The following is a 27,277-nucleotide window of genomic DNA, read 5'->3' on the forward strand; positions in this document are numbered from 1 at the left end:
ATGAACATGGTAAACATCAGCATGTTAGCATGTAGCTCAAAGCACCACTGTGCCTATAAGTAAAGCCTCACAGAGCTGTTAGCATGGCTAGTCTTGTTAAAATATGTAGACCTACTAAATGGGTTTGTTCGTTTATTTATCTTTGCACAACTCAAAAAGAATCAGAATCAGAATCAGAATCAGAAAGGTGTTTATTGCCAGGTGTAAGGGGTATAGGGGAGAGTGGGGTAAGATGAGCCAATTTTTGCTTATGCTGTCCTCGAGGTTAGGAAAAATGAGACAGAAGCAGAATGAAAACTTGAACCTTAAATTCAGGATCTCTCCTATCAAATGAAATGATCAGCATGCATCCATAACAAAGCTGTCTGAAAAAAATGACCTTCCCAAAAAAAAGTGCTCCTGTGGCTCAACTTGCCCCAGGTAAGGGGTAAGTTGATCCGAGTCAGTGGGTAAGTTGAGCCATCGTGGGGTAAACTGAACATCTGAGTTTTTAAGTTTAAACCTCAGCATAAGTGTGTTAACAAACAGTTTCACAGTTATGAACTTGTGAGAACAAACCACCAGTGAGTTTCAAGACCATTGAAAAATCTAAATATCATTCAATATTCGACTATATTCCAGTCGTCAAGGTTGCAGTGAAATATGAACTGTTGCTCCCTCCTTGCAGTTCCTCCAGCCTTTTGAGGTTGAGGTAGCTCCTTCAGCACATCACTCAGTGGAAAAGATGCCTCATCCTTTTCCTTGAATACAAAGGTGGGCTTCTCACGTCAAATGTTCCCCTGGATTCTTCTGAGAAATCTTGCACTCACTTCGTTGCCCTCCAGGCTCTCAACCAAGCCAATGTAATGGTAGCTTCTGCCTTTGGATACAAAGTTTACTATGACAAAGTCACCAACTGACAGATCTGAGATGTCTGATTCACTTCTCTCATCATTAGAACTCTCATGCTCAGAAGTGTCATCAAATGGGATGGCATCACACTCTCCTCAGAACTGCTGTACGCTGTGATTTTCGTCTTGGTCTTTGGTTTGACCTAGGCCTACCTGCTAAACCCTGCTCTTTCCAGTTGTTGGGGACAGGAGTGTTTTTTCTTTCTGCCAATTCCAATGCCAGTTCACAGCATTTCTTTGGAGTAAGGCCATGGAACTGTTCAGCCAGCTTCTTGATATGGTCTGCAAGCTCCTTCTCTACCTCCTCTGTGAAGACCCTCTTTGCCTCTACTGTTCCACTATAACCAACTGTTTTAACTTCCTTTATCTCCCTCTTCTATAAAGGTTAACACATAAAAAAATCAAACCAAGTTGTGTAACACTCAACGGTAATACCATTTTATATTTCAGAGAATTAATTTGGTTAATTTATGGTGGGGTAAGTTGAGCCAGTGGCTCGGAATAATAGTAGAATATTAGTGAGCCAGTGGCTCAACTTACCCCATAGCCTTTGGCTCACTTTGCCCCATAGCTACCATTTTGGAAAAAATGGCCCAGTTTAGCAATTCAGGCTAATCTTTAGTGAAGGGATTAACATGGTGTTATATCTTAGTAAATCACCAACATGTATAATATATTTTTTTAGACCTGGATAAATTTGCTTTGACCTAACATTCATTATTCCTGACATGCAGAAAATTTACTTTGATAGGGAAAAAACTGTTTTTGGTGTAAAAAAGTACTTACTACTTCTCCCATGTGCTTAACTTCATCACAGCAAGATAGAAATGATGGGTACTTCCTGAATTTATGGTCACATGACAAAACATAATCACAGTTGCCAAGATACAGGGGGTGGGTCAACTTACCCACTGGCTCATCTTACCCCACTCTCCCCTACACGAGGAATTTTCTTTGGCTTTTTGGTGCGAGACAAACAGTATAATAACAAAGAATAGATAAAACGTTAGAAAAGTAGCCTATAGTCCTGGGAGTAGGCTATGTATTCATTGAAAAAACAACAACTAAACAAGAAACTGCTCTGCCGTTAAGTTAACAACGGCTCTGACTCAAATGTGGGGATCAAACTGGGGTCATAGGCCAGAGGTTAGCGCCCTCCGCTGAACATCACCACCTGCTGCAGAGGAGAGAAAACCCTGCCAACAATCTAAATCCACTTGTGGTGTTTTTATTCTTTATTTTCTTTTCTCTCTTTGCCTTGAGAGCCTGACCTTGACTCGACAGCCCTGCCAGATTGTTATAGTGGTCAGGCTGTCCTCTGCTTAAAGAGAATCTCTCCCATTACAAACACAAGCGAAGAGGCCAATCACACCGCTGTTCCTGCCTGAGAACGTTGTGTCAGTGCCAGACAGTGTGCTGTTTGGACACTGTGCACTGGGGGTTGGTGCTGGGATTTGGGAACATACAAAAGATCTCTTGAATCATCACATTGCCGCTGCAGCTACGAAGAGAGACATTTCACCGTTTTTTAAATGATCACTTCTACAGCCGCTCATTACCTTTGGAGAGGTTCGGTTTTATAAGCTGCAGCTGATTTCCTCACTGTCTCTTTTGGCCTTCTTGTGCTTGACGCCCAGTGGGAGTTGATAAACACTTGCAGTTTCTACACAGCTCTGGGAAATAACCCATGTGAAAGAGGAACCGTGCCCCTCTCGGTAGAAAAGATCGCCAAAGCAGCGCATGGAACACAAGAACACCACGTTTTTGTGGTGAAAGAATATGTAAAATAATACAGCCAGATGGCCTTCTGAATGCCACATCGCCTTGCTCACACTGAACACTGGGAACTTTCTAGTGTGGGCTTTTGTGCACAGTGCTGAAAGTGTGCATTCATTCTCACAGGAGAGCATCAGCTGCAGCAGGAAAGCAGGTCTCATCCTGTATCGGCACAGTGCACGTTTATTCTTAATACATTTTTGTTCATTTGGCTTCAAGCTGGATGAATAACAGACAAAAAACTGCAATGTAGCTGATCACAGGAAACGTTATGTAACATTTTGTCCTAATCTGAGACAAACGCATCCTGAAAACGTCTTCTGTTTTCTTCCTGGAAACAGCGGGGTTAACATGAGTGCATGGGGTTAACCGGTACATGTCCTTTGCTACTAATCAATAGCAGACAGGACTTTGTAGCCGGTGATATGCTATTTTCCACGCCCGGCTGGCTTCTGTGTTGGAAATCTTTTATGTTGATAATGAAAAGTTGACTTTTTATGGATTTAATTCCAGGTGTTTGATCATAGGTTTACATGGACCAGCTGTAAAACTAGTAGAGCCATGAAATAAATGATTGTCTTATATTGACAAAACCTCCATATCGCTCAGTTTTGACCCATTCCTCCCCACAATGGTGTCACTTGTCTCTCGCTGGAGGATAAATTGAAGAAGACATTGCCTGTGGCGGCTGGCTGGATTTCAATTGGCAGAGACCATGGAGTTGCTCAGAGGAGGGTGTTGAGGTAAATTGCTAGTTTGTTGAAAGGAAGACGCCATCTTAAAAAAGAAAAATATGTATGCAAGCTTGTTACATTGAGCAGAATATTTCTCTTGAAAAAGGGTTGTAATCACAAAGTGTATCAACTCCTGAATGTAAGGTATGATGTAACTTTTCTATTCCTGCTGTCACATATAATAATTGAGCATTACAAAACAAAAGAGTGCACTCAGATAAGACTGCAATACAGTAAAAAGTAGAAGTTTTAATTGACAAGTTAAAGAGGAAGTTGAACACGTGTATCAGTTATTGCCAGTCATGTTCTCACCACTATCCCTTCTTTGAATAGGACATGAAAATGAAACCGTTGAGAGGCTGTGAAGAAGAATAACTCTGCCTGTGTGGACTCTCAGCAGGCTGAACCGATCATTTGGCAGCATTCAATCTCTCTGCTGGTGCATGGACTCGCTGGCCAGAGGCCCCAGAGTGTGCTGGTTGCTCCAAGAATACGACACAATAATATTCAAAGTATCAGGGACATCTCGTTGATGATGAACCGCAGCCCCATTTTTGCAGAATTGGATAACTCACTTGCCTCAGAAAACTTATTTTGTGACTTTTTGCGGTTGGATTATATGGACAGCCCAATTTGCACGAAAAGGCGTATGAATGCCACGATGATGCACAATGCGTTTAACGTGCAATACGAACGCCTTTCTTGCTTTTGGCGTGTAATTTGTACACCATGTATTCTCTTTACTGACTGTAAAGGCATCCACGTAAATATGATCAGAGCTACAGTAGTAATGCAGAATAAAAAGCAGGAAAGACCGTTTCTGGTGGGCGAGTGGGGAGGTGGTGTTTTGTTTTGTAAGTAAGGGATAATGTACAGCCAGCCGGTCATTGTTGTGAAAGAAACCCAGACAGGGCGATGCCGCCCTGAGGGTCTCTCATCGCCCTGAAGGGGATTCTTTCACAACAATGACCTGCTAGCTGTACATTATCCCGCTTATTACATGGCTACTTACTTAAGAAATCAATAATTTGACACAAAAACAGTCCGCCAGAGTATAACATCAGAGCTGCGCCCATAGCAACGGTTTGCTATACATAGCAACGGTCTGCTATAAAGAAATAACAGACTGTAGAACGCCGTGATTGACCAATCAGAATAGAGTATTCAAAACAGCCGTGTAATAAGTTATGTTAGTGACGTTTGTCACACGTTTTTTAGTGACGTTTGTGACGTGTTTCCCGTTCATATGTTATGTTGTTTCTATATGTATTGTACTTAGTTTACATACTTATTTTAAGCCCAACCATGACGTTTTTCGTTGTCCGTGTAATGTCGTACTATTTATACGCCTTCCTGTGAGACCGGGTTGGCATGGAACAAGGTAAGTCAATATGGCATAATGGCTTTTATTGAGATTCACCTCATCAGATAAGTTTATGACAAACATTTTGCACATTCAGTGTATAAAGAGGAAATGTTCTAATTTAATTCTTCAACACAGATTTTCTATCATATCTATAGAAAGCCAAACTTTCTTGTTTTTCTAACCAATAGCATGACTGCAATGATCAGTCTATTAAAGGGACTGTTTGTAAGAATCAGAAATGCTTGTTAACAGCGACACCTGTGGCCGTTAAGTCAACGAAAGTCAGCGTCAGGCTTGTGCTTGTGCTCGCTCTACATAGACATGAACGAGCATCGCTCAAAACAGTGAGGCGACACACGTCAGCTAAAACCACAATATCACTCTATATTTCACCTGCTTGGCAGTAATGTTAGCTGACCAGACGAAGGTCTCTCCATGAATCACTGCTGATCCTAGTGTTGGCTTTTCCTGCTTCAGCCTCCCGACCGCCTGCCGGAGGGAACAGGGGAGACACCGGAGTTTTGGTCGGAGACGATAACGTTTCTCGCTGCGGACCCCCGTCACTTCACAAGACACGGGAAACCTCTGTTGGTCTGTAGGACCTGCAGCATTTATTCCTGCACAAACGTCCACTGTACATTCACTAGATATTCTCAGAGCTAAACTAACTCTCCTGCAGTGTATAGTGTGCGCGCATGCACGTGAGAGTGGAGCGGAATAGTGAGAACGAGCGCGGCGTGTGAGTGAAGGCAAGCAGGCAGGCAGAGGAGCAGAGGAGCAGAGGACAGCAGAGACTCCGGCCCTGGAGACCAAAGCTACGGTCTCCCCCACGTCCTCCGACCGCGGCCAACATTGTTTAACAGACGGGCTTCACTAGATACAACTTTGCGGTTTTGGTGCTTCCGTGTAGTTTGTGTTGGAGTCTGAGTCTGAACAGCGTAGCCACATGCGAGCGCGCATGGGACACCGACCCGGATTGATTTATACGTGTAAGAAGTTACAAACAGTCTCTTTAATCAAGCAGTGGGTTGCAGAAAATGTATCTGCAGCTATTTTTTTTTTATCATCAATTCATAATTTCATTCATTTTTTAATTTTTCAAGCAAAAATCCCTAAATATTCTCTGGTTTCATCTTCTCCAATGTGATGATATAAGAAACTGATCATCAGTTGCATACATTTCTAACAAATCCTATAAAAGATCTCAGTTCACATGCATGCAGGCTTTGGATGCTGCAGAATGATCCACCCCACCATAAAAGAAAATTGCATATATGCTTCCTATAATAAAGGTCTCTGCAGTGCATATAACTGTGTGTCGCCTCTGTGAGATACATCATCTGAATGCATAGAGGCAACCTGTGGTGAAACTTCCAAGTAACTCGTATTGTTCGGTGCATTTGGGGACAAGCAGCACCCAATGAATGAGCCATGCTGCTCTGACGAGGCTGCCGAGCGCTGCCGGTCGACACGCCCCCAGCATGGATACAACCAGCCGGATCAGTGCGCTCAGGAGACACGCTCACTATAGCTGGAGAGTGCTGGAAGCCGCGATGGGAGTTAACGCATCCAAGTTTGTAGAGGTCCTGTCACCAGCGTCGTTGCACTAAAGCAAAAAAAGACTTTGGGTTTCTCTGAAAAGGAGGCTTGTCTGCGTTTTTTCTTTTTTTTTGTGTCCGAGGCGTTTCTATATATCACAGGATGTTGACGATATTGGAAAGCCGGGTAAGATCATAAAGTCTCTGATGAGAACCTCCTCCTCCTCGTCTTCCTCCTCACCACACACAAAGGGAACCACGGAACAAGTTTTTTTCTCACGACCATCATTTTTAATTTTTGAATGTCATTAAGAAGCAGAGGAGGCTGTTTCAAAGACAAAATGGATCACTTTGCAGCAGAGTGCCTTGTTTCAATGTCCAGCCGTGCAATTGTCCACGCTCCTCCTAAAGGGAATAACAGGGAGATGATGATTAAACCAGAGAGCCCGTCCTCTTCCTCCAGGACCGGAGAGGAAATCAAAGAACCTTTGGTGAGAGACAACTCCTCTCTCTTTGTGGTGGCGAGGATCCTGGCGGATTTTAACCAGCAGACTCCCAACAATGTTGCCGAGCAGGCAAAAATAATAATAAAGGATGAGAGCACGCCGAACCTCATAGATGATGATGATGATGATGATGGAAACTCTGCCACACCTACCACCATCTCCGATCCTGCGCTCAAACAAAGAGGCAAAAGATCGCGAGGTCGAACTGAGCAAGAATCATCACCTCAGAAAAAGCACAAATGCCACTATTCAGGTTGTGAAAAAGTTTATGGCAAATCATCCCACCTCAAAGCCCATCTAAGGACACATACAGGTCAGTTTCACTGGATGCAAATGTGTGTTGACTTATTGTTCCATTGCCTATAATGAGATATTAAAATACTGATCAGAAGTGTGGTTTCTCTTAAATTCTCATCTATTTATAGGGCTGATGTTTCCTCGAGTCATATATAGCCTATGTGCGTAATAACAGTCCACCCTAAATGAGAATAATCTGCTTCCACAGTTACAGTAAAAGGCCAGAAATTGTGCGCATAGTTTAATATCTGCATTGTTCCTGTAACTTGGATGAACTTTGCGAAATGTCCTTTTCATTTCGGGTGGGAGGGAGGGATGAGGGAGTCCAAAATAGTGCCACTCCCACTCAAGCTTTTGTCACTGCTTTTCCTGCAATGGACAGTCTGTACAAACCGAAACCTGCAGTGCCAAACGCACAACTAAACTACGCAGATCGGGTTTCCAGTTTTTCATCTTGCGCGCGTTAATTAAAGTCAACTTTGTGCAAAACAAAATGCGCACATCACCATCACAGAATATAGGAAGCACTGACATGGGCATGCAAAAAAGTTTTCAATCCGGTACCAGTCACCCTGCAGAGTGAATCAGATAAGCAGGATATACGGTTTGACTTTCCTGAAGGACCTCCATACAGTATGTTTGCTCTTTGCATTCCTCTGCATAGGCTACTGAGAGGAGGGGGGTAAAGATGTAGATGGACTCAAATTGAGGGGGTTGATGATAAGAGCTGTGTGCAGTCGCCTGTCTGCCCAAAGCCCTTTGTTGTGATGTGCCACACCCCCGCTAGACAGACTGCCAGCTGATCTGGCCAGCAACAGACTCAGCTAGCTGAGCCTCGACTGAGAGGAGCCTCTCCTCCAGCTCCCTCTGCAGCTCTACATCCTCCTTTCTTCACACACACAAACACATACAAGTACATCAGCCTGACAGCTCAAACACAATAGTTCTGGATTATATATCTGAGTCATATAGGAATTTAATTCCACATAAATATGTGCACATAAAATGCAAAATAGGTGGGATACCTTCTTGACATTGAGCCCCCTTTTCTTTTCTTTTTTGCATAACTCACTCCTTATTTGTCTCAATATTAAAAAATCGGTGACCCATCCATCCTCACAGGGTTAAATTTTTGTCTCAATGCCTATTCTTCTCTCCTCGCCTGCCTGCCTTTGCATCAAGACACACACTCCCCCCTCCTCTGTCTGGCTTTGTGTCCTTATATGACCAGATGTACTATCCTTTAGAGGAATGTCATATGGATGCCAGATGTGATCAGAAACACTATATACACTATTACGTGGTGCAGATTAGTCCAGTTTGATTCATTCTTATTGAGAATTACATTATGCACCACCTTTTATTACACCAGCTGCAGCTTGGTGCAATCAGTGTTTGTCAAAAGAACAGGAGCTAATTTGACTTATGCATGGGGGTATACATAATACTCCAGCATCATTACTTAAATGGTGTCTTTAAGTGCAGCTTTATTACTGTCTATCATCCCTTGTCTCTTTGCCTTCTCTTTTGGGATACACTCTTGTGTCTGGCTTTGTGATTGGTTTGTGTCCTATACAGTTTTGGATCTGGCTTTCTGCTTATTTGATTGGATAGTCACAGAACGTGAGTCACCTCAGTTCAACCGCCTCGTCTCAGCCAAACTTGCAGCAGCAGCAGCAGTGGGAACCAGCCTCCTGTGCTTCCCTTCAGCCCCGACCATGTGTTTTTAGTGCAGCTTTTTTTCTTTTTTCCTCCCTATAGGCCCTGCCCTTGTCTCTTTGCCTATTAAGCGTTTCCTTTCGCCTGCCTCTCTGTTTGGATATGCTCCCGCGTCTGGCTTCGCAATTGGTTTGCATCCCATAAATTCTGATAATAATGGTTCTTTCTGCTCATTTGATTGGATGGTCCTAGAATGTGGGTCATCTGAGTTCAGCTGGGCTGCCACAGCCAACCTTGCAGTGCTTTCACAGAGCCAGACTCTTGCAGTGTGTTTCCCTCAGTTCAGCCCCTACTAGCAGAGTCAGGAGAGAATGGATCTCAGCCCAGTCGGCTACAGCCAAACACCGCTATCTAATTGAGGGGGGGGAAACACTGTTATAGGCTCTAAACAAAGAGCCAGGGACATGGCGTCCTCGCTTGTCTTCTTCTGTAACGCCCAAAGCCTCATCATCCTCCCGGCTTTTGCAGTTCTTGTGTGTAAGAAGAGCTGGAACCTGAGCTACACTGTGTTTCTTATGCAATCAATCCTGTTACTAGCTCAAATTGAACTTCACCCACTAGTAATGTCTTATGAGAGGCATCATCATTTTTATTTTAAATCATGCGAGAGTATTTTTTAGTTTATGTTATGATGTTTTTAGCTATTAAGGAGGAGGATTTTTAAAGGTCGGCTCTCCTAAATTACAAATTACAAAAGCCATGAAGATAGTTTCAGCTTTATTTGCTCTTCTGATGCATTTTTTCCTGCCATTCCAGTATAATGGAGGAGCAGTGCAGAGCTCATAGCATTCAAAATGTACATTTGAGAAACAAACTCAACAGCAGTGTGTTTTCCAGGAAACATACCTTGCTGTGAACAATTTTCATTAGAAAAAAAGCCCGAATGAGGCCTGTGGATTATCCTGAGTAACTGGGGACTATCTCTTTTAAAAAGGTATTAATAAGTTCCTGGTTTCGGGTTCCCTTAGTGGAGACTAAGTGGGTTCATTTAAGGTTTCTGCAGTGTAAGAGGGACACCAGGATGGATGTAGCAGACATGAGGGAACACGCTGAATTTAAATCGCTCATTAAACTGCATTGAGTTTTGTGGCGAGGAATCCTCCACAGTTGAGGGGTCTAAAGGTTACCAGACAGCTTTTGTCTGATCTCCATGCTGTGGGAGGGTGGGGCTTTATTCTCCGACACATATACTTATCTTGCAGTATGGAAAATGCAGTCATGTCGTTCTAAAATGGAACAAATGAAGGTCGTATAAAAGAAACTGCTTCTGTTTCTCTCAAAGGATTTTTCTCAGCACCAGCTGGTTTCTTTTCATTCATTCTTTATCGACTCTTTGTCTTAAGACGCATAACCGACTCTAACGATGAAGACCCACTTTCCCGAGAGGTATCTTGTGGTCATGAAGTACATGGTGTTCTCTGTGAAGCCTCATTACTCTGCTCCGGTCGTGTCATGCAGACTGCCATCTATAAAGGAGAGATGGCCCCTGACAAGCTCATTACAAGTCCTATCTTCTTCAGAAAGAACAGCCTGGGCCTTCTGCGCCCCCCACAGCTGGGCCTCACAAAAGGCCACCTTGTCAGTGTCCAGGAGCTATTCGAAAACTATTTGAATCACCAGGACGAACAGGGTCAATATTTCACAAAGACAAAGAGCCTATAATGACATATTTTACAGTCGGTTTGACGTTTTGTCTGGAGGTCTTTTGTGTTCCGCTGGGGGTACCTCTAATACTGTGAGATGGCTGTAAATCCCTCTTCTGTCTGTCCTAAAAGAAATAAGTGGCACCACCTGGCAGTACAGCTCCACTGCCATGTAGACCCAGTTATTCATGCATGCTTTCTATTTTGAGCCGAATAACTGTGGTTAATGACACTTTTTTTTAATGTCAAATTATCCCAAATTCCACATGGAAAAAAGAAGCAGGAGTCTCTGATTATGTATACTGCACCTCTGCCAGTGGTTTTATATTTGGCTGCACTGCTACACAGAGTGCACAGTGTTCCTGTGTGGCTGGTGGCAGTGATGATGAGGTAGCAGGGTGGGGATGGGGTTTTCCTGCTCTTGCTTGAGCCTGACCTTGGCACAGCGATGGGTATAAACTCTACTGGGGCACAAGAGGTCAGTCTGTCTACCTGCCACACGGCAGGATTTCCACCATCCCACCCAGTTGAACTCCTGATGTGTAATAAAACGACGACTCCTGGCTCTGTCAGGAGACGCTCACAGTTTCCATTTGTCGCCATTCTGGTGACGTTACAAATGCTTTTAGCCATGCTAGTGGCATGTAGTCGGTCGATCCACCACTGTGGTCCAGACTGAAATATCTCAACAACTATTTGATGGATTGCCATGTAATATTATACAGACATTCATGGTCCTCAGAGGATGAACCTCACTGACTTTGGTGATTGCCTGACTTTTCCTCTCGCGCCACTTGCAGGTCCGTTTTCTCTCGTCCAGTGAATTATCTCAATACCTAATAGATGCATCGTCACCCAAACTGGGTACAGACCAGCGGGCTACCTCTGGGTCTGAAAAGTGAAGCCAATGTGGAAGTGCCATAAACTTGCATTCTTTCTAATAGCCAGCAGGGGGCGACTCCTCTGTCCGCTTTTCCGATTCTGACACTATGAGGTTGACGTTTGTGGTTTTAAGTGAAATGTCTCAACTAATTGATGGATTGCCATGAAAACAGGTACAGAAATGTGGTACATGTTCCCTTCTGGATGAATTGTATTAATGTATAAATCTCCTGACTCTTCATCTTGTGCAATCATCGGGTCAAAATTTGAATTTGTCCAGTACTTTGGTTTATGATCAAACCTGCAAAACTAATGACATTCCCATCAACCTCAACTGTACTTTATGTTTAGTGCAAATGCTAGCATGCTAAACTAAGATGGTAAGTGTGGTAAGCACCACCTGCTAAACACCAGCATGTTAGCATTGTCATTGCAAGCATGTTAGTATGCTGATATTAGCATTCAGCTCAAAGCACCACTAAGCCTAAGTACATCCTCACAGAGCCACTAGCATGACTGTAGACTCTAACTGTGCGTTCCAATACCCATACTCCCATACTATTTAATACGCCAGAAAATGATTTAATATGACCCAATACATAGTATGTCAAATGCAGTTTGCCAAAAATACATACTTCATCCGGTCATATTTTGCAATATGCAAGCCAGCATGCTTTTCTGGCTTGCAATCCTCTGCCCAGCGGATATATGAGCAAGAGGGTCAAAGTTCAAGGTGCAACGTTATAACAAAGTAGCATGTCCTAATTGTATGCATACAGCATGCAACAGTATATACTTTGTAAGGGCAGCTGCAGTATGTACTAAAAGTAAAAATTCAAATGAATGTGATTTGGAACGTAGCCCTAATCTTGTTATAAATTTACTGATGCGTCTTCTTCTGCTGTAAGATAAGACATTTGCCTCGAGAATGAAATCTGGTTGGCCCGTGAGGGCAATGTGTAGCAGTACATTATGTATCCGATGGAAGCAGCAAGGTATTAGTTAAATCTACTTGATCCCCGGGATGTAAATAAAACCAAAGTGGAGCCGCCATCTTGCCACTTCTAATCCTCTGGTGCAACGTTCCTGCTCCATGAAAGACATCTCTGAGGCATGTGCTAAGGCACATGCTGTCCATATGCAAGGCTATATGGAAACATACTGTACCAGCTCACAGTAGGGTAGCTCCTCACTAACGTTGGAATGTAAATCTGATTTAACTGTGATTAAGCAGTCAAGCATGCATGGTGGATACTCCTAAGACTGTATGTTGCTTCCAGTGGCCCACAGGGCTCATGTATTCTTTAGACAGCTCTGGAGTAGCTCTATAAAAGCTGCTCTGTCTATCCCCCCCACCAGCCCCTCCCACCCTCCTCCAGCCTGCAAAGCAAAATAGGTGCTGAAGCGTGTTGTGTTGCGAGGCCGAGCCCCGACCACGGCTTGTGGCGCGGTGTTGATTACCAGCGGCAGGAAGAGAGGGATACAGACCTGTGGAACATTTTTTTTCAGCTCTCCTGTTCAAAAACCGCCAACCGCATCTCGCATGCAAAGGGAGGGATCTGCAGTACAAAGACGGAGAATATACAGTGCGACAGGGTGGGGGTGGGGTAAGATACCGCCATATTCACTGTCAATGCCCTCCATTGATGTAGGTCATTTATTCAGCTGCATCTGCAGCTAATCTGATTAACGTTCGAAGGGCTGTGACCTCTGCGGCAGAGAACACCCCTGTCAGCCCGGCGCTCGCAGGGTCCCGTCTGAGAGTTTAAACTCTGACTGTGTCCACTGTGCTGAGCTTGAATAAGAGTGGAAAGGGCTGTGGAGCTCATGTCAGAGGGAGTGTTTTGTCTCTAGCCGGGCTGTTTATGTTCCCTACGGTATGTAAGGTGTGTCCCCTTTCTCCGCGTGATAAATCAGACTGTGGCAGACCACGACACACAGGGGTGTGGCCCCTCGCACGAGATGAGAAGTGTTTTGTGGAGTCTTTGGGGGGAAGGAGGGCATTTTTCTCTGAGACATGGAAATATTCAGAGTATCAGGTATAACATTGGACAGCCTGTATCTCCTCTTTTTGCAGTGTGGTGAGGCCTCTCATGATCCAGCAGGGCTGTGGCTCTTTGTTTGGATGCTGGTTAGTGAGGACGTAAACCACATTTTGAGCTATCGTGTCAGACTCCATCAGTGGAATGAGCCGGCATTGTGCTGCGTGAGCGAGAGTCACGCGTGATGGGGCATCCCTGCACCCACCTGCTTCTGCCGACCAACTGTAAACACCCATTAAAAGGCTGCAGCTGTTTGTCCTTAGTTAACCAGGGTTTTAGAAGACGAGGAGACTGCCTGCCTGCAACACGTCAAGGCTGCAGGTTGTTTTAGCATGCTCTCAAGGCTGTAAGAGAGTGCCCACTCTAACTAATTGAGGCAAATGTGATGAGCTGGTCAATGTAGACGAGCTATCCCCCTACCTTTCCCTTTAAAGAGTTAAGGGGATAAAGTAATGTATGGCTAAGTGTGTGCAGGAATCACACTCGACCCCTCTTGCATGTCTCCGGGTGAATGTCAATAGCCCTGTGCGGCGCAGACCAAGGGGGAGTGAGTTACGGTTAGTACGCACAGCCCGTCTGATTGAAATGCATTACAGGAGTGGCTCTCCTGCTGGGAGCGAGGCTGCTGCTATTGTTCACAACCTGACAGCTATAGGCCCACAAGGGGAGGCGTGCTATTCAACGGCAATGCAAGGTCCCTCTCAATAAAGACAAAAGATGATAATAGATCAAATCCTCCCCGTTTTCAGAGCTTTCTCCGGACGACCTCGGTCCTCGTCACGAGCATCGGACCCACCCAAGGCTCCTTTATTGCAACTTATTCTTGTTTGCAACAAACTCTAAATGGAGCTTCTGAGAAAACATGTTGTGGTAATTCGACTCCTCTCCCACTGAGTTAATTTTTCATAGACGAGCAGCCACGTAAACACTTCTGATCTCAGATATGTTTCAAATCAAGCAGCGTCTTTTGTTTCCCTTTCTGCCGACCACAGAACTTTGTGAGCCCTTTGTTGTTATTTTTGCACGAGCGAAGCCTGCATATACCGCTGCCTGCAAAAAAAGTTAATATGTATTCATTGTTCTGCACACACGTTAGTGTTCAGATCATCTCGGCATGTGACGGTGAGTGTAGAAGGGAGGGGCTGGGCACGGTCGGGTTAACCCTGTCTGCTCCAGTGGTTTATGCTGATGAGGGGCTCAACAGTCATTTTGGTATTACCCAAAATCCCATGGATGGTTGTATGCTGGCTCCTGGTTGGTTACAGGTCATAGTCTGTTGTAAACACGCGACCAAATTACAGGACTGCGCTGAGCCCTACCTCTGGAGTTAGTGGTGTCCCTCTTATTTCATGCTTCCAAGCTGACTGTGCCACTAAGCCAGCGCTCAAGTGAGGTAGCTCCAACTCTAATGAGCCGTGATCTACAGTCTGACTCCAGTTTTACTTTCCCTGCTGGTCGAGCTGTTTGCTTGTAAAAGTCCACGCAGGTTTAGTGAGGTTTTTGTTCTGAGCAGTGTAAAAGATATTTCCTGTTCGGGTTCTTAGTGTGCAGGCGGAGCAAAGTCAGCTTCAAGGTGATCTCTGATGTATCCACAGGAACTGTATGTTTTTTTCCCTCCTCACCCTGCACAGCTATTTACTCTAGCTCTCTTATGGCAGGCTCACATCAAGGTTTCAGCCGTACACTGTGTGAGTTTGGCCCATGCCTGAGGACACACCAGGAATGTTATCGACTCTCGTTTGAAATGCTGGTAGTCGGTAGCAGGTGACTGAGTTCCTGCGCCGCTGCTCACGTCAAAAAAGAGATTTGATCTCGCCTTTCGCAGACAGCATCCCTTACACCGGGGAGACCAACTCAGATTTCTCTGAACCGTTTCTGCAGAAACCGAAGACTCTTAGATATGAATGAGAGAAGGATGGTGGGAGAGGAGCAGAGATGAGCTGTTTATTTACTGACCCAGTGGCCTCGGAGAGAACAGTTATATAACAAGAGTACCTGTGACATAATCGCATCGCCTTGGAGGGGGGACACTAGTGCTTTAGCGGAGATACAGTTTGCGTGCATGATGTAACTCACTTTACGGGGAACTGGGTCACTGTGTTCGTTAGGGAAAAGCTTCCCTCATTACCCCCCCTCTAACCCTCACCCTTGCCCTCTGCAACCGACACATTCTGAGAAACACAAACCACACCCTGGATGTGGACGCTGCCAGAGATGGGATAACCAATCGGTGGGGCCCGGCGTCACGATCGCCACGGAGCCCTGCTGTGACAATTAGATGGGAATAAGAGCAGCTAGGGTATAAGGGGTGCAGCTTAAAGCAGTCTTCTTTCAACAGAGATGTGGAGCAATATCTGCAGTCTATTGAAATCTCTTGCAGAGTGACATCCTCCTACCACACAGGGAAATAACCCCTCTCATCATTTCCACTCAGGATCAAAGCGTTAAACCTCCTCATTGTCACCAGAAAATGGGTTTTTACTGCCCAATCCTCATGTTATGAAAGAAGCACCATTAATTGGGGCATTGCGTGTTTTTTTCCTCTCTTTATGTAAGTGAACCTTTCAAGGCTGACATTAAAGCAGCAGGACTTTTGATGCATATTCATATCGTTGACCTAAATGCCAAAAGCAGTTTAGCAGGAGGTGAAAATGGGCATCCGCATTTTCTAAGAAGCTCTAAATAATTTGATGCGTCTCGGTGAGTTGCTGTTGGATACCTGATGCTTCCACTATGGCTGCATTACTGTATCAGGGCAGTTAGACTGGATATCTCAGCCTGGCTCTCTGGTGTCTGGTTAAATATTAATGTGGTTGGATCCGTTACACTGGTTATTGAGCCTTAAGCAGTCCGCAGAGCTTAGCTCTACTTTTTAGCCAATAACTCATTTTGCAGTGCCAGGTGGCAGCGCAGGCTGCTCCTCTTTGCTAATAAGGTATGAAATCAGACCATCATGAGTCTCTTCAATGACATTAGTGTTTTTTAAAAGTTAAACCACCTCTTTTTCTCCAGGGTTTAATCCAGGATGTGTGAATAGGGTCAAACAACCACAGCCTCCTTGTTTTTATGACTTTTAAACTCATGCAGGGCGGATGTGTTGTTTCTTTGTGTGTTAACTCTTGCAGTGATGTTTTGGGGAAAAGGAGACAAAGCTGTAATATGCAAATGTCTATATGTCAGTTACAAAGTTTACATACACTGAACCCGCAGGAACTGTAGCAGGCAGGGCTGACTGAGTTAGTCTGGACCTGAGGTGAGGCGTCACAGGCAGGAACACAGACCGGGTTGTCTAGACTTGCTCTGTCTGTCTGCATGTTTTGTAACCATGCAGTATAGGGGGGGGAGGGACCGAGATGAGTTCTTGTTTTTGAGACTCTCTGGCATCAGGTAGCATATGAGTGTTTTGATGCTGAACAGCACTGTTTCCATTGCGGCCCTGAGGGAAACCACAGAACAAAGAAAGCGTTTGGCAGGCCTGTTTCTGATGTGCGTTTGTCATGCCACCTATAAACATTCACGCATCTCACCATCTATTCCTTTTCATACCTCAGTGACGTGATTGAATATTCTCAGGAAAGTACCATAATAACATTAAAAGAGTACGACGTGCCGCCCTTCGCTATAGTACTGCAAGGTCACGCTGGTAAAATTAGAGCGCTGGATGTAGCTATTGTCAGGCAGAAACTCAGTGGAATGGAACTAAGAGGAGTACAGTATTAGATGTGTTGGCCAGTGGATGCAGAGCGCTGCGTTCAGGTTCCGTGCATGCCCACAGTTTCCACATCAGAATGGAAGAAAACCACAAGATATATAGTACCATCTGGCTTTGAGTAGATTTGTGTCATAGCCCACTTTTTATTGCCTGATGGAGGGGGGAAGGGTGTAATTTCCCATGTGCCGAGTCACAGATAGTTGCATGTTGGAAAATGGGCTGGGTAACCATTGTGAGTGTGATTAGCATCTGGAGCTTAGATAATTAAACTGTGTCTGCTCCTCCAGCACAGCGCCAATTTTTAGGTGATTTACCACAAGTCCCACGTCTCACTACAGCCTTTTTGTCTCACTTTTTAATATATATTTTGAGGATCTCTCGGGTGGTTTTGATATCCTTCTCTTTACCGAGCCATCAGACCTATAACCCTGTGATCATTAATCCTTGATGACTCAGAGTCTGCTATGTACAGAAAACAACACAGTCTAGTTCAGCATGCCTGAAACATGTCTGTTAGCTTTGCACGGCAGCCTTCTTGACTTGTCAACCTATAAACACGTGATAATGAGTCACTACTCTCACTGTGGTGAGCCATTTGGATCATGGTGAGCACCGGGGTGCATCACTGAGTTTCATTTGTCTCGTGTTACACTCACTGACCCTATCAGTACTTTGAAAAAACTTACTGTATATAAATGATTGCCATTGTAAACAGTCCTACAACCGAAAGCACTTAAGGGTGTATTTCACGTTTTGGCCCATTTACCACAAATCACAGACACATACCATTCCTGCCCCAACTCCCCCAAGAATAGTTTGAAAAATTGATTTTTAATTGCTTTTTTTTTTGCAGTTTTATTCCAACCTTTCATCAGCTATGAGCTCCCATTCATCTCAGCACAATGTTCAAGTTGCATAGTTAGTTTGAGATAAGTAACTCATTATAGTGCACTTTGTTTTTATTTCTGTCAAAGTTACAATGTTACTGTTGCATGTTAAAGGTCCAGTGTGTAGGATTTTGGGGGATCTATTGGCAGAAATGCAATATAATATTCATAACTATGTTTTCATTAGTTATAATCACCTGAAACTAAGAATCGTTGTGTTTTCATTAGACTAGAATGAGTTCTTCGGGAGCCGGTCCTCTTCACGGAGTCTGCCATGTTTCTACAGTAGCTAATGGACAAAAGAAAACATTGGCTCTTTCGCGTTTTCTACGTTACCCGAAGGCCACCGTAGTTCTCCGACACGCTTGTGAAACTGCGGTAACATGAGCTGCAGAGTGCAAAACCTCTGAGCGAGACGAAGGTCCTGAAAGATACCATGGCGTTACTACGGTTTTGCATTCAGCGGCTCGCGTTACCGCAGTCTTGGAAAGGGAGGAGTGAGCGGAAGGGTACTCAATTGGTTGCAATCCGCAACCACACCACTAGATCCGCAACCACATGCCAAATCTTACACACTGTACCTTTAAAGCGTGGATGAATTTAAAAAGTCTGCACTGCAATACCACACAACAATCATGTTACTTTGGCAAAAATAACAGCATGCATGATGTTCACGGAGAACCTCACTGAAGCCACCTCTCCTCAGGTTTCACATCTTTGCAAGTAGATTTTCATATCCGACTGAAATAAGAGGAAAATGCTGGCTGCATGGAATGTAACAAAAGTGTGGTCTATTTAAAAAAAGGTCAACTCTATATGGACTCCAAAAGGGAGTCAATACCCATAGACCACCATAGTAAAATGCCCAACTTTACAGCAGATATAAACATGTTTACAGCCTGGTACAAAAAACGGTTTTGGTCTCTATAGCTAATATCCCCGTTCGTGACAACAGCACGGGGGGTGGGTGAATTTTTTATATAACTGACCTGTTTAATTTATATTTAGGCTTATAGTTCTGTATAAGGAGGGTGTTGCCACCTTGAGTGACTGCTGGGTGCCGTACCAGATCGCTAGCTGCTGACTGTTTGCTCTGTCACCCTTTTTGCCCATTTTTGGATTAGGTGTTAGGCTGTGTCGGAGCCACCCACTTTGAGCTTCACAACGGCTCTTCAGAAACCTATGGGTGACGTCGCAGAGACTACGTCCATATTTTATTCAGTCTATTGCTAAAACATGCCAAACATGGGAAAAAGTGTGCAAAAAAATGTCAATGGAAAATGGTCAGCAATAAGTAGGCTAAATGATAACAACTCAATTAGCTAAAATTGTTGTTCTTAATGTTGCCATCTTTGACACTGACGTCTCTCCTCCCCTCTGTGTGTCGCAGGAGAACGGCCTTTCCCGTGCACCTGGCCCGACTGCAGTAAGAAGTTCGCCCGCTCCGACGAGCTGGCCCGCCACTACCGCACCCACACGGGGGAGAAGAAGTTCGGCTGCCCGCTTTGTGACAAGCGCTTCATGCGCAGCGACCACCTGATGAAGCACGCCCGGCGCCACTCAGATTTCCAGCCCGGCATGCTGAAGAGGCCCCACCACGGCGGCAGCAGCACCACACGTCCCAGCTCCCTCAGCGACTACAGCCGCTCGGATGCCTCCAGCCCCACCCTCAGCCCCGCCCTCAGCCCCGCCAACTCGCCTTAAACTGAAACCCAGTCGCACTTTTCTGCCTCTGACCTGCGAGGCCTGTGTTTTTGTCATAACACTTGTGTTGCACAGTTGTCAGCAGCCCCCCCCCACCCCCCCTTTGCTATTCCTGCGCTTGCTGTGGTGTACCATACTGTACATAACTGCTTATTGTAGTGCAATTACACGTGTGATCCTAAAAGAAGGTAATGCCTTTCCCAGATGGCAATATTTACATTCTGTACCATACGTCTGTATTTTTTTAGCTTCTGATCATGGCTAGTTGTCCAATGTATGTTCGCAGTCAGCTAAACAAGGTTTAGAAGAAGAAGAAAAAAAACAGACACCCTGACAAGTCTTATCAAAAAATGGGTTTTTCTTAGGTTTTTTTTTTGAGTGGGTGAGGAGAAGGGGTACACACACACCTCAGGATTGAAGACAGTTGCTATTTCTGTAATACCACAGTACTTCACAGTACTCACATTGACTGCACAATATACTCATCACTTTACTCTGAAATTCAACAGGGGTTGAATTTTACGCCCTGCTCAGGGATGGCCTTGTTAGCTTGAAAGAATGAACGCGGTGAAGAGAAACATACAGTACATATAGCAGCCTTACACTCAACACAATTTTGCACTCTTTGTTTTTTTTGTTGGTTTTCACGTCTCGAGGAAACTAGCCCTGCGGTCATACGGTCACAATCGTACACAGAACTCATGTCCTTGTTTTGCTGGGGGTTCACATGTAATGTAATTGCTGTGTGTTAACAAAACGATCCCCAAAAAACCTCCTCCTCAGTAAAACAAAATACATCTGTTCCTCCTCTTGCAACGTTAATATTCAGTTGCCATTACACTGGGTTAAATATGTGTTTCATTAAACGGCGGCGTGCAGTATATACTGTGTAAATCTGCATGGCGGGAGGATCAGGAATATATTGGGTTAACAGAAACTTTAAATAGAGACAGTTAAGTTTCAAAGCAGCTGTTCATGTTTTTTAAAGTGCTATATCATCATCCAGTATTTCACACAAAACGGACACAAAGGGACTTTAGTTGAAACAAAGTTTATCCCTCTCTGAAGCACATAGGAAAAAGTACCAAAGACGAGAGTGAATGAAAGCTTTCTATTCAGTCTTGTAAGCCGCCCTTCATCGAGGCCCGGGGCTGGTGGTTGGCAGTATCACAGGTAGAACCAGACAGCCGGCTCACTTCCCTCCTCCTGGCTCTGCCTTTTGTGGCCTCCCTCGAGGAAACAGCTGCATCCCACAAGAAGCTATTCACGGCCCCGCAGGAGGAGCGCTAACATGCCATTCCTGGGGAGTCCTCCCTCTTCCATCTGGCTCTACCTGTCCTACCTGATTTAGGAGGGTCAAATGTAGGCCAGATGTTGGGCAGAGTCGGGGCATGGTGGAGCACGGAGCAAAACAAAGCAGCTATCTGCGATAGACAGGCAAGAGAGGGCAGGACCCGATAAAAGAGGAGAGGTTTATCACGAGCTGAGCAGCACACAGGAGGAGACACCCACCATCTCCTCCTCCCTCCAAACTGTGAGCAGAAAAATGGCTGTAATTAGCAGGTTCATCCGACCTGTAGGATAAGAGTAGAGAGAAGCGTGTGAACAACAGTACTACCTAGACAACGCTAGCAGTGTGGGTGGGACCAGCTCCATCCATAAGCACAGGGAGAAATCCTCTTACTACTGCTGGAGAGTCACATTTCACAATGCCAAGGAAAAATCCAAATTCATACAGTTAAAAACCAGAGCTCTCAAAACAGCTGCTTTCAAACTTCTCTCTCGCAAACAAGGGGGCTTTTTTAAACTCTTGTAAAAACATCTGAACCAAAACGAACATATCAGCAAAGTGCAGCCTCACGTCGTCCTCCCCTGTGAAGCTCAGATGTCCCGTGAGAAATTGGACTTGTGTTTCTAGACAGACATGCCTCAATAAGTCAGGCAAAAGGCACAGTAAACCCTCCGTGGAAGCGGGCACCACTATCCAAACTGCTGCAGCCCCCGCCAGTCTGTGTTATGCCTACATTTTTTCTTTTAATGCTTCAGCACTACGGCCGGAAATAGTTTCCTCCCATGTGTTTGGTCCTGTCAGACCCCTCCAGACTGTTGAATCGCATGTGCTATAGCTTCATCCGACCAACGACTCTCGGCCATGCAGTCCCGTGCTTCACACTATATGCATGTTAACAACTGCGCCCTTGGAAGCGCAGAGGGGTTTTGAGGCGGTCTGGCAGGTGTTGAGTTCATGAATGGCCGGCCTTGTCCCCAGTTCTCCACAGCAGCCATCTCTCTTTAAAGTTGTGAAGAATCAGCTCTGTCACATCCTCCAGAAAGAAAACATCCCTTATTTTAGATCCGATGCAGTAGTTTCCTCAAAACACCACATGTAAAAAAACAAGGAAAAAAACAACCCTCTCTGTAAGATGTTAAAATAGTTTCCAGGCTGTAAGATGACACTTTGAATGCCACTGATCAGCAGCTCTTTGTGAAAGAAAGCACTGAGAGGCTTTTACATTTACCATTTCTGGAAACTTTGATTTTTCACAAACTCTTCAAATAGCTGTTGAGCAGCTTTTTGTGGTATCTATCCATGACTTTTTTTATAGTCAATTTTTGACTTTGTAGTGTAACTTTATCTTGCAAAAAAAAAAAAAACATTTCTGAGTAGCTCACCCCTCAAGCAGGTTTCATGACTTCTTAATCCATAATCTGCACATTTACCTCAGGGTCGACATCCGCAAAGCAGATATGGGGCAGTTTGTGGATTTTGTTGTAACATCAGTTGCTGCACAGAAATGTCTGCCAGCCCCCCCCCCCCCCCACCCCTTCCCCTCCTATCGGTGTTCCTGGGTGCTTGGTGCTCACTGCTGGTCAGTGTCCGACCACACTGGAAACACAGGAACGCCTCCGCACGGGGCCCAGCTCCTGCCTCCTCGTAACATCCTACAGTCCTGCGATGTGCCTTAGTAAGCACTGGGCACTCTGGAGGTCTTTTCAGTGAAACACCCCTTTAAACACCTTTGACCCTTTTAGCGTCAGTGGACTTACAGTAGGCGACAGGAAGCTCCTACCATCTGAAAACAAAACCGACTGTGACAGTCTATCCATCCATCCACACTGCACCAGTGACATACAGGCCTCCGCAGGCACGAGTGTCTCATAACTTTTATTCTCACTGTACCAAATCTACTTGAATAATTCAACACAAAAGGCCATTGAACACAGTTTTGTACATTGTCCATTTTTACTGTACTTGCTTTTGTTGTCAAATAATGATTAACCTCTCTGGAGAAAGGTGTAGAGTCTGATTTATGTTGTTTTTTTCCATTGTCTTCAGGTCATTTCAGCAACTCTTTCGAATATATATCAGCATTAAGGTTGACTGTTTTTGTCGGGCTGTTTAAAGGCACCATATTTTGTTAAAAAATAATATTTCTATCCCTGTTAATCAGAAACACTTACTACTCCGTTGATGTCAGGATGCAGGTTATTCCAGTTAGCCTGTTTATCCAAAAACTCCTCCGAGTCAGAAAAGGAAAGGATTGTTTGGGGTGATGAGCCTCCTGACCTCTTATGTTCGACAATTTCAGATGGAGTGACTCATTTTCTTTATTATTTAGAGTTTTCCATAAGAATAGAGACCACAGCATTGTGAGTTAGCAATGTAGTCATGATTTTTATTATTGCTTTTTTTTGTGTCTCATATGAAATGCTTGTATATTTTTCAAAAAATCATACCTCTTGAAATATTTTGACTTTTGTTTGTACCTTCATATCTTTTCAAAACATCCATCATGTAGCTTACGTTTGCTCGATGAGTAGCACAAATAATTGGTGGTTTTATTTGTTCCTACTTGAATGAAGAAGGAGAGAAAGAAAGAGACTTTTTTTCTGTAAAAACAACAAAAAAAAAACACTGGGCTACATTTTATATAATCATCCCATGTTGTCAGGGTCCTTGTAGATTAAAAAAAATCAATCTTTCCAGGAAATAAGAAAATCTTATTTTTATTATTTTATGTTACAAAACTATTTAAACCACCCCTCCTCTACTGAGCTCCATATATTTGTCTTAGTTTAAACATTTTCTATGTGAGGGATGATGTCAGCTGTAAATTACTATGAAACTCCACTTCAGCGTTTTTTAATCCAACTTTACCATTGTAATCCCGGTGAGATTACAGCTTTCGACATCTGTCAGAGAAAAAAAAGGACTTTAAACAATGGCAAAATGGAAATACAAGGTTTCTACAAGATGCTAACAGTGTACCAGTAAATATTTTGTTTTCTGCTAATTGTAAAAAATATATTAAAGTGAATTGGTTGTTGCCTAGTATGTAAAGAACTAACATTAGTCTTATTTAAAAAAAAAAAAAAAAGATTAATTAAATATATCAGTGATCAGACCGTCTCATCTTCATGACTGGTCTCAGCGTACAAGCATGATCGATGCAATTGTGTGCCAAAACTATAAAGGTAACTTCTTAAAGATACAAAAGTGAGGGTAAAAAAAACACCTACTATCAGACATTTAACAAACATGTACAGTTTTATAAAGTGTGACATGTTTTTATGAAATGTACAGGATTTAATGAAGCAACTCTGCATATTTGATATGCAAAGTGCTTTAAGTTAAATATTTCTTTTCTGCTTTATGTAAACATTTTGATTGTGTAGCTTTTGTTATTTAATTTGTACTTCTTTTTTTTTTTTTTTTGCTGTACAATACTCAATGTATAATGGCTTATTACAGGTATTTTTTTTTTTTTGGACATAAATAATCTTAATGATGATGAAACGCCCAACCATTCCAAAGGATTGAAAATTGCATTTTTGCTATAAATGTGCTGCTTTCATGGACCCGATGCATTTTTGTAGGTTATGAATAGAAGTCTGTCTTGACTGTGAGGTTTTTACACGTTGTGAGTTGTGCACAAGGTACGTTTCTCATTGTTTCCCAGGTTTAAATCTCTCCTTTCCCCTCTGCCGGCTCTATGTGTAGGCTAAGCCAATTCGAACATACATTCTAAAGTATTGTAATATATAATATTTCAAAGTAAAGGACATACAGAGCATGTCTTCCCTCATGAGATAAAGGCTCGAGGGATAATGTTTGAAGAGGCAGCCATGATAGGAGAGTTGTTCTTGAGCAGTGAGACGGAGCTCATCAGACGCTCCGCAGTTACAAGTTGTTACCAAAGGCTTCGAAGGGAAAGATGAATGTTGCAGTAATTTTGAGCCCCATGGTTCAACTTTATATGCTGTAAGTGTCGATCAATGGATGTTGTGCTTATGATATGGACCTTTTTCTACATCTCAAATAAGTTGTTTTCTTTCTTTTTTGAAAATCACTTGAATGAACAAAACCGGTTTAATCATACGAGCAAACTAATTCTGAGTAAAAAAGAAACAAAAGAGACTGAGTGAGTAGGAACGTGCAGCGTAAAGCGGACCACATCTGTCTGTACCCTTCACTGACCATGTGGTCTTGCTTGACTGCCTGAACTGCGGCATTTGTAGAAACTAGAAATGCACGCTGACAAGAAGTCTTTTGCTCAAGCTCTGAATATGTTTGCCCTTAAAGGATTAGTCTGTTGACCTCCCTTTAATTACAAAGAGAGAGCCTCTCACCAGCCTTTTGGTTCTGTTTCCTATACCTGTTTGTCCTCAGCGTAATGTTGCTCTCTCGATACCTCTGTGTGTTTCTCCTCTGCCCATCACCATCAGTTGCCTGTTGTAGTGACTCCATGGTGCTGCCTCCCCTTTCAGCACCAGTATAATCTAATCTGTAAATAACTCTCGACTCAGCTATGGCCAGTACATTTCTCTATGACCTCACTCTAACCTTCAGGTGTCATTTTGTTTATTTTCTCTCAGCAAACCAAAATCACTACATTCAAGTATTACAGTTGTACAGTTCCTCGGATTCTACACACATGTCAATGTGCTGGTCTTAGCTGCTCTGCTGTACCTTTTTATGGCATTATTTTTTACATGTTAGACAATATATTGTGACCATGTCCTATGCAAATATGAAAAATAACAGATTGTTGAATAATGTATGTTGTCATAACTTGTATGCATGAAATAGTGAAGTTTACATTTGGAAATAAATTCATAAAATAAGCAGCTATAATTTGTCATTTCCTCTTCTGTTAAAGTTTTTTTGCTGAACAGCGGCCACTTGGGCCACAATTAACACATTATGGGATAATGATAAATGCTAAGACATAGGCTAGTACAGTGGTTTTCAAAATGGGGTTCGGGGACCCACACGGGGTCCTTGACAGGGCTCCAGGGGGTCCCCAACAAAAGGTGGAATAACTTATTTTCACTATAATTCCATCCATAAGTAACAATAACAGAATCTATGACTATTTTGGACATTAGTTTCATACATTTCCTATAATAAAACATCTAAAAGCAAAAGTTTGTGAACCACTGGGCTAGTAGCACGAGAAGAGTCATTAAAGCAGTTTGTACGGATTAAAGAAACAAGATGAAACATTAATTGGTGAACTTCAGAGGTACCGGTAGGCACATCATGTTAGCTTTGGACAGAGCAATGCTATCTGTTTCCCCCTGTTTACAGTCTTTATGCTAAGCTAAGCTAAGCTAAACAGCTGTAGTCTTAAGGCCATTACATACTGGTAGCTAATTAATCGCACGTCAATATATTTTTCGTACTGTTGTTTTTGTAATTAATACTTAAACACAAAACGCAAATATTACGTGGTGAAAAAACGGCATCATTTTTTTTCTTTTTCTGAGCTTTAGCACAACGAATAAAGACATCAACCAATCAAGTTTTGAGCAACTGGTTGTTAACACAGAGACTCCGTATAGTCCGAACCATGACAGGAAACTTTATTACTCCTTTCACCCGTGACAAAGCGATACCTTGACATATACCAGATCCAGTCCTTCCGTTCTTACCTGTGAAGGTGACCAAAGTGGCGAGGGCTGGAGACATTTCAGCCATGGATGTGAGGCAACCAGAATCATGGAGAGAGAGAGAGCCAGGAAATTCCACCAGAGAAGACTTTATTTCAGATGCGTTTCCCCTTTAACTTCATCACGTGGTGTAGCTGCATCAAATACACAAACATTGGGAGATGCCATAAAGTGCATTGCACAGGCATTTACTCATTGTCTTAATATTATCAGAGATAAATATTGTTTGAACACAAACAATAAAAGAACAACTCACTTTGAAGATGTTTGAATCATGTCTGGCTCGTAGCATCCAGAGCAAACAGTGAAATGTTCCTCTGCTCATACAGTATAGGAGCACTGATTGCGTGCTGGTTGGGCTCACCTGTCCCTAGTTCAGAGTCAACTAGGCCCAGGTGGCCTTTGGTTGCTCTCAGAGCTCATTAGGATGTAGGCAGACATGATACAGTTTCTAACATTACCTTTCACAACAAAAGCCCTAGAGATATAATATTGGCAGGGGAGTATGCCTATTTTGCATTTCTGTGTCATTTATTCATCACGCCCAGATGTGTAAAGGCCTTTAACGTTATATTTATCGTACAGATATGTTGAGAGAGGTTTCTAAAACATAGTTTTAGGGCCACA

The 27,277-nt window shown here is 43.5% G+C and overlaps 1 protein-coding gene across 1 annotated transcript; it reads left to right on the plus strand.

Annotated features, from left to right (window-relative positions):
• Positions 1–6,228: 6,228 nt before the first annotated feature.
• Positions 6,229–25,832, plus strand: klf13 (Kruppel like factor 13). Its single transcript, XM_074632901.1, has 2 exons — positions 6,229–7,123; positions 19,383–25,832. Exons 1-2 carry the CDS (start codon positions 6,607–6,609, stop codon positions 19,694–19,696), a joined length of 831 nt encoding a protein of 276 aa, XP_074489002.1. The 5' UTR covers positions 6,229–6,606; the 3' UTR covers positions 19,697–25,832.
• Positions 25,833–27,277: the final 1,445 nt, after the last annotated feature.

The sequence above is a fragment of the Sebastes fasciatus genome, chromosome 4 (assembly GCF_043250625.1).
Source record: "Sebastes fasciatus isolate fSebFas1 chromosome 4, fSebFas1.pri, whole genome shotgun sequence".
Classification (NCBI taxonomy): domain Eukaryota; kingdom Metazoa; phylum Chordata; class Actinopteri; order Perciformes; family Sebastidae; genus Sebastes; species Sebastes fasciatus.

Bases quoted from the DNA above. Each gene is read 5' to 3' on its own strand.
- klf13 (XM_074632901.1), top strand. From the start codon at position 6,607: ATGTCATTAAGAAGCAGAGGAGGCTGTTTCAAAGACAAAATGGATCAC. The intron at 7,124-19,382 runs GTCAGTTTCACT...TGTGTGTCGCAG, and splicing joins CCATCTAAGGACACATACAG to GAGAACGGCCTTTCCCGTGC.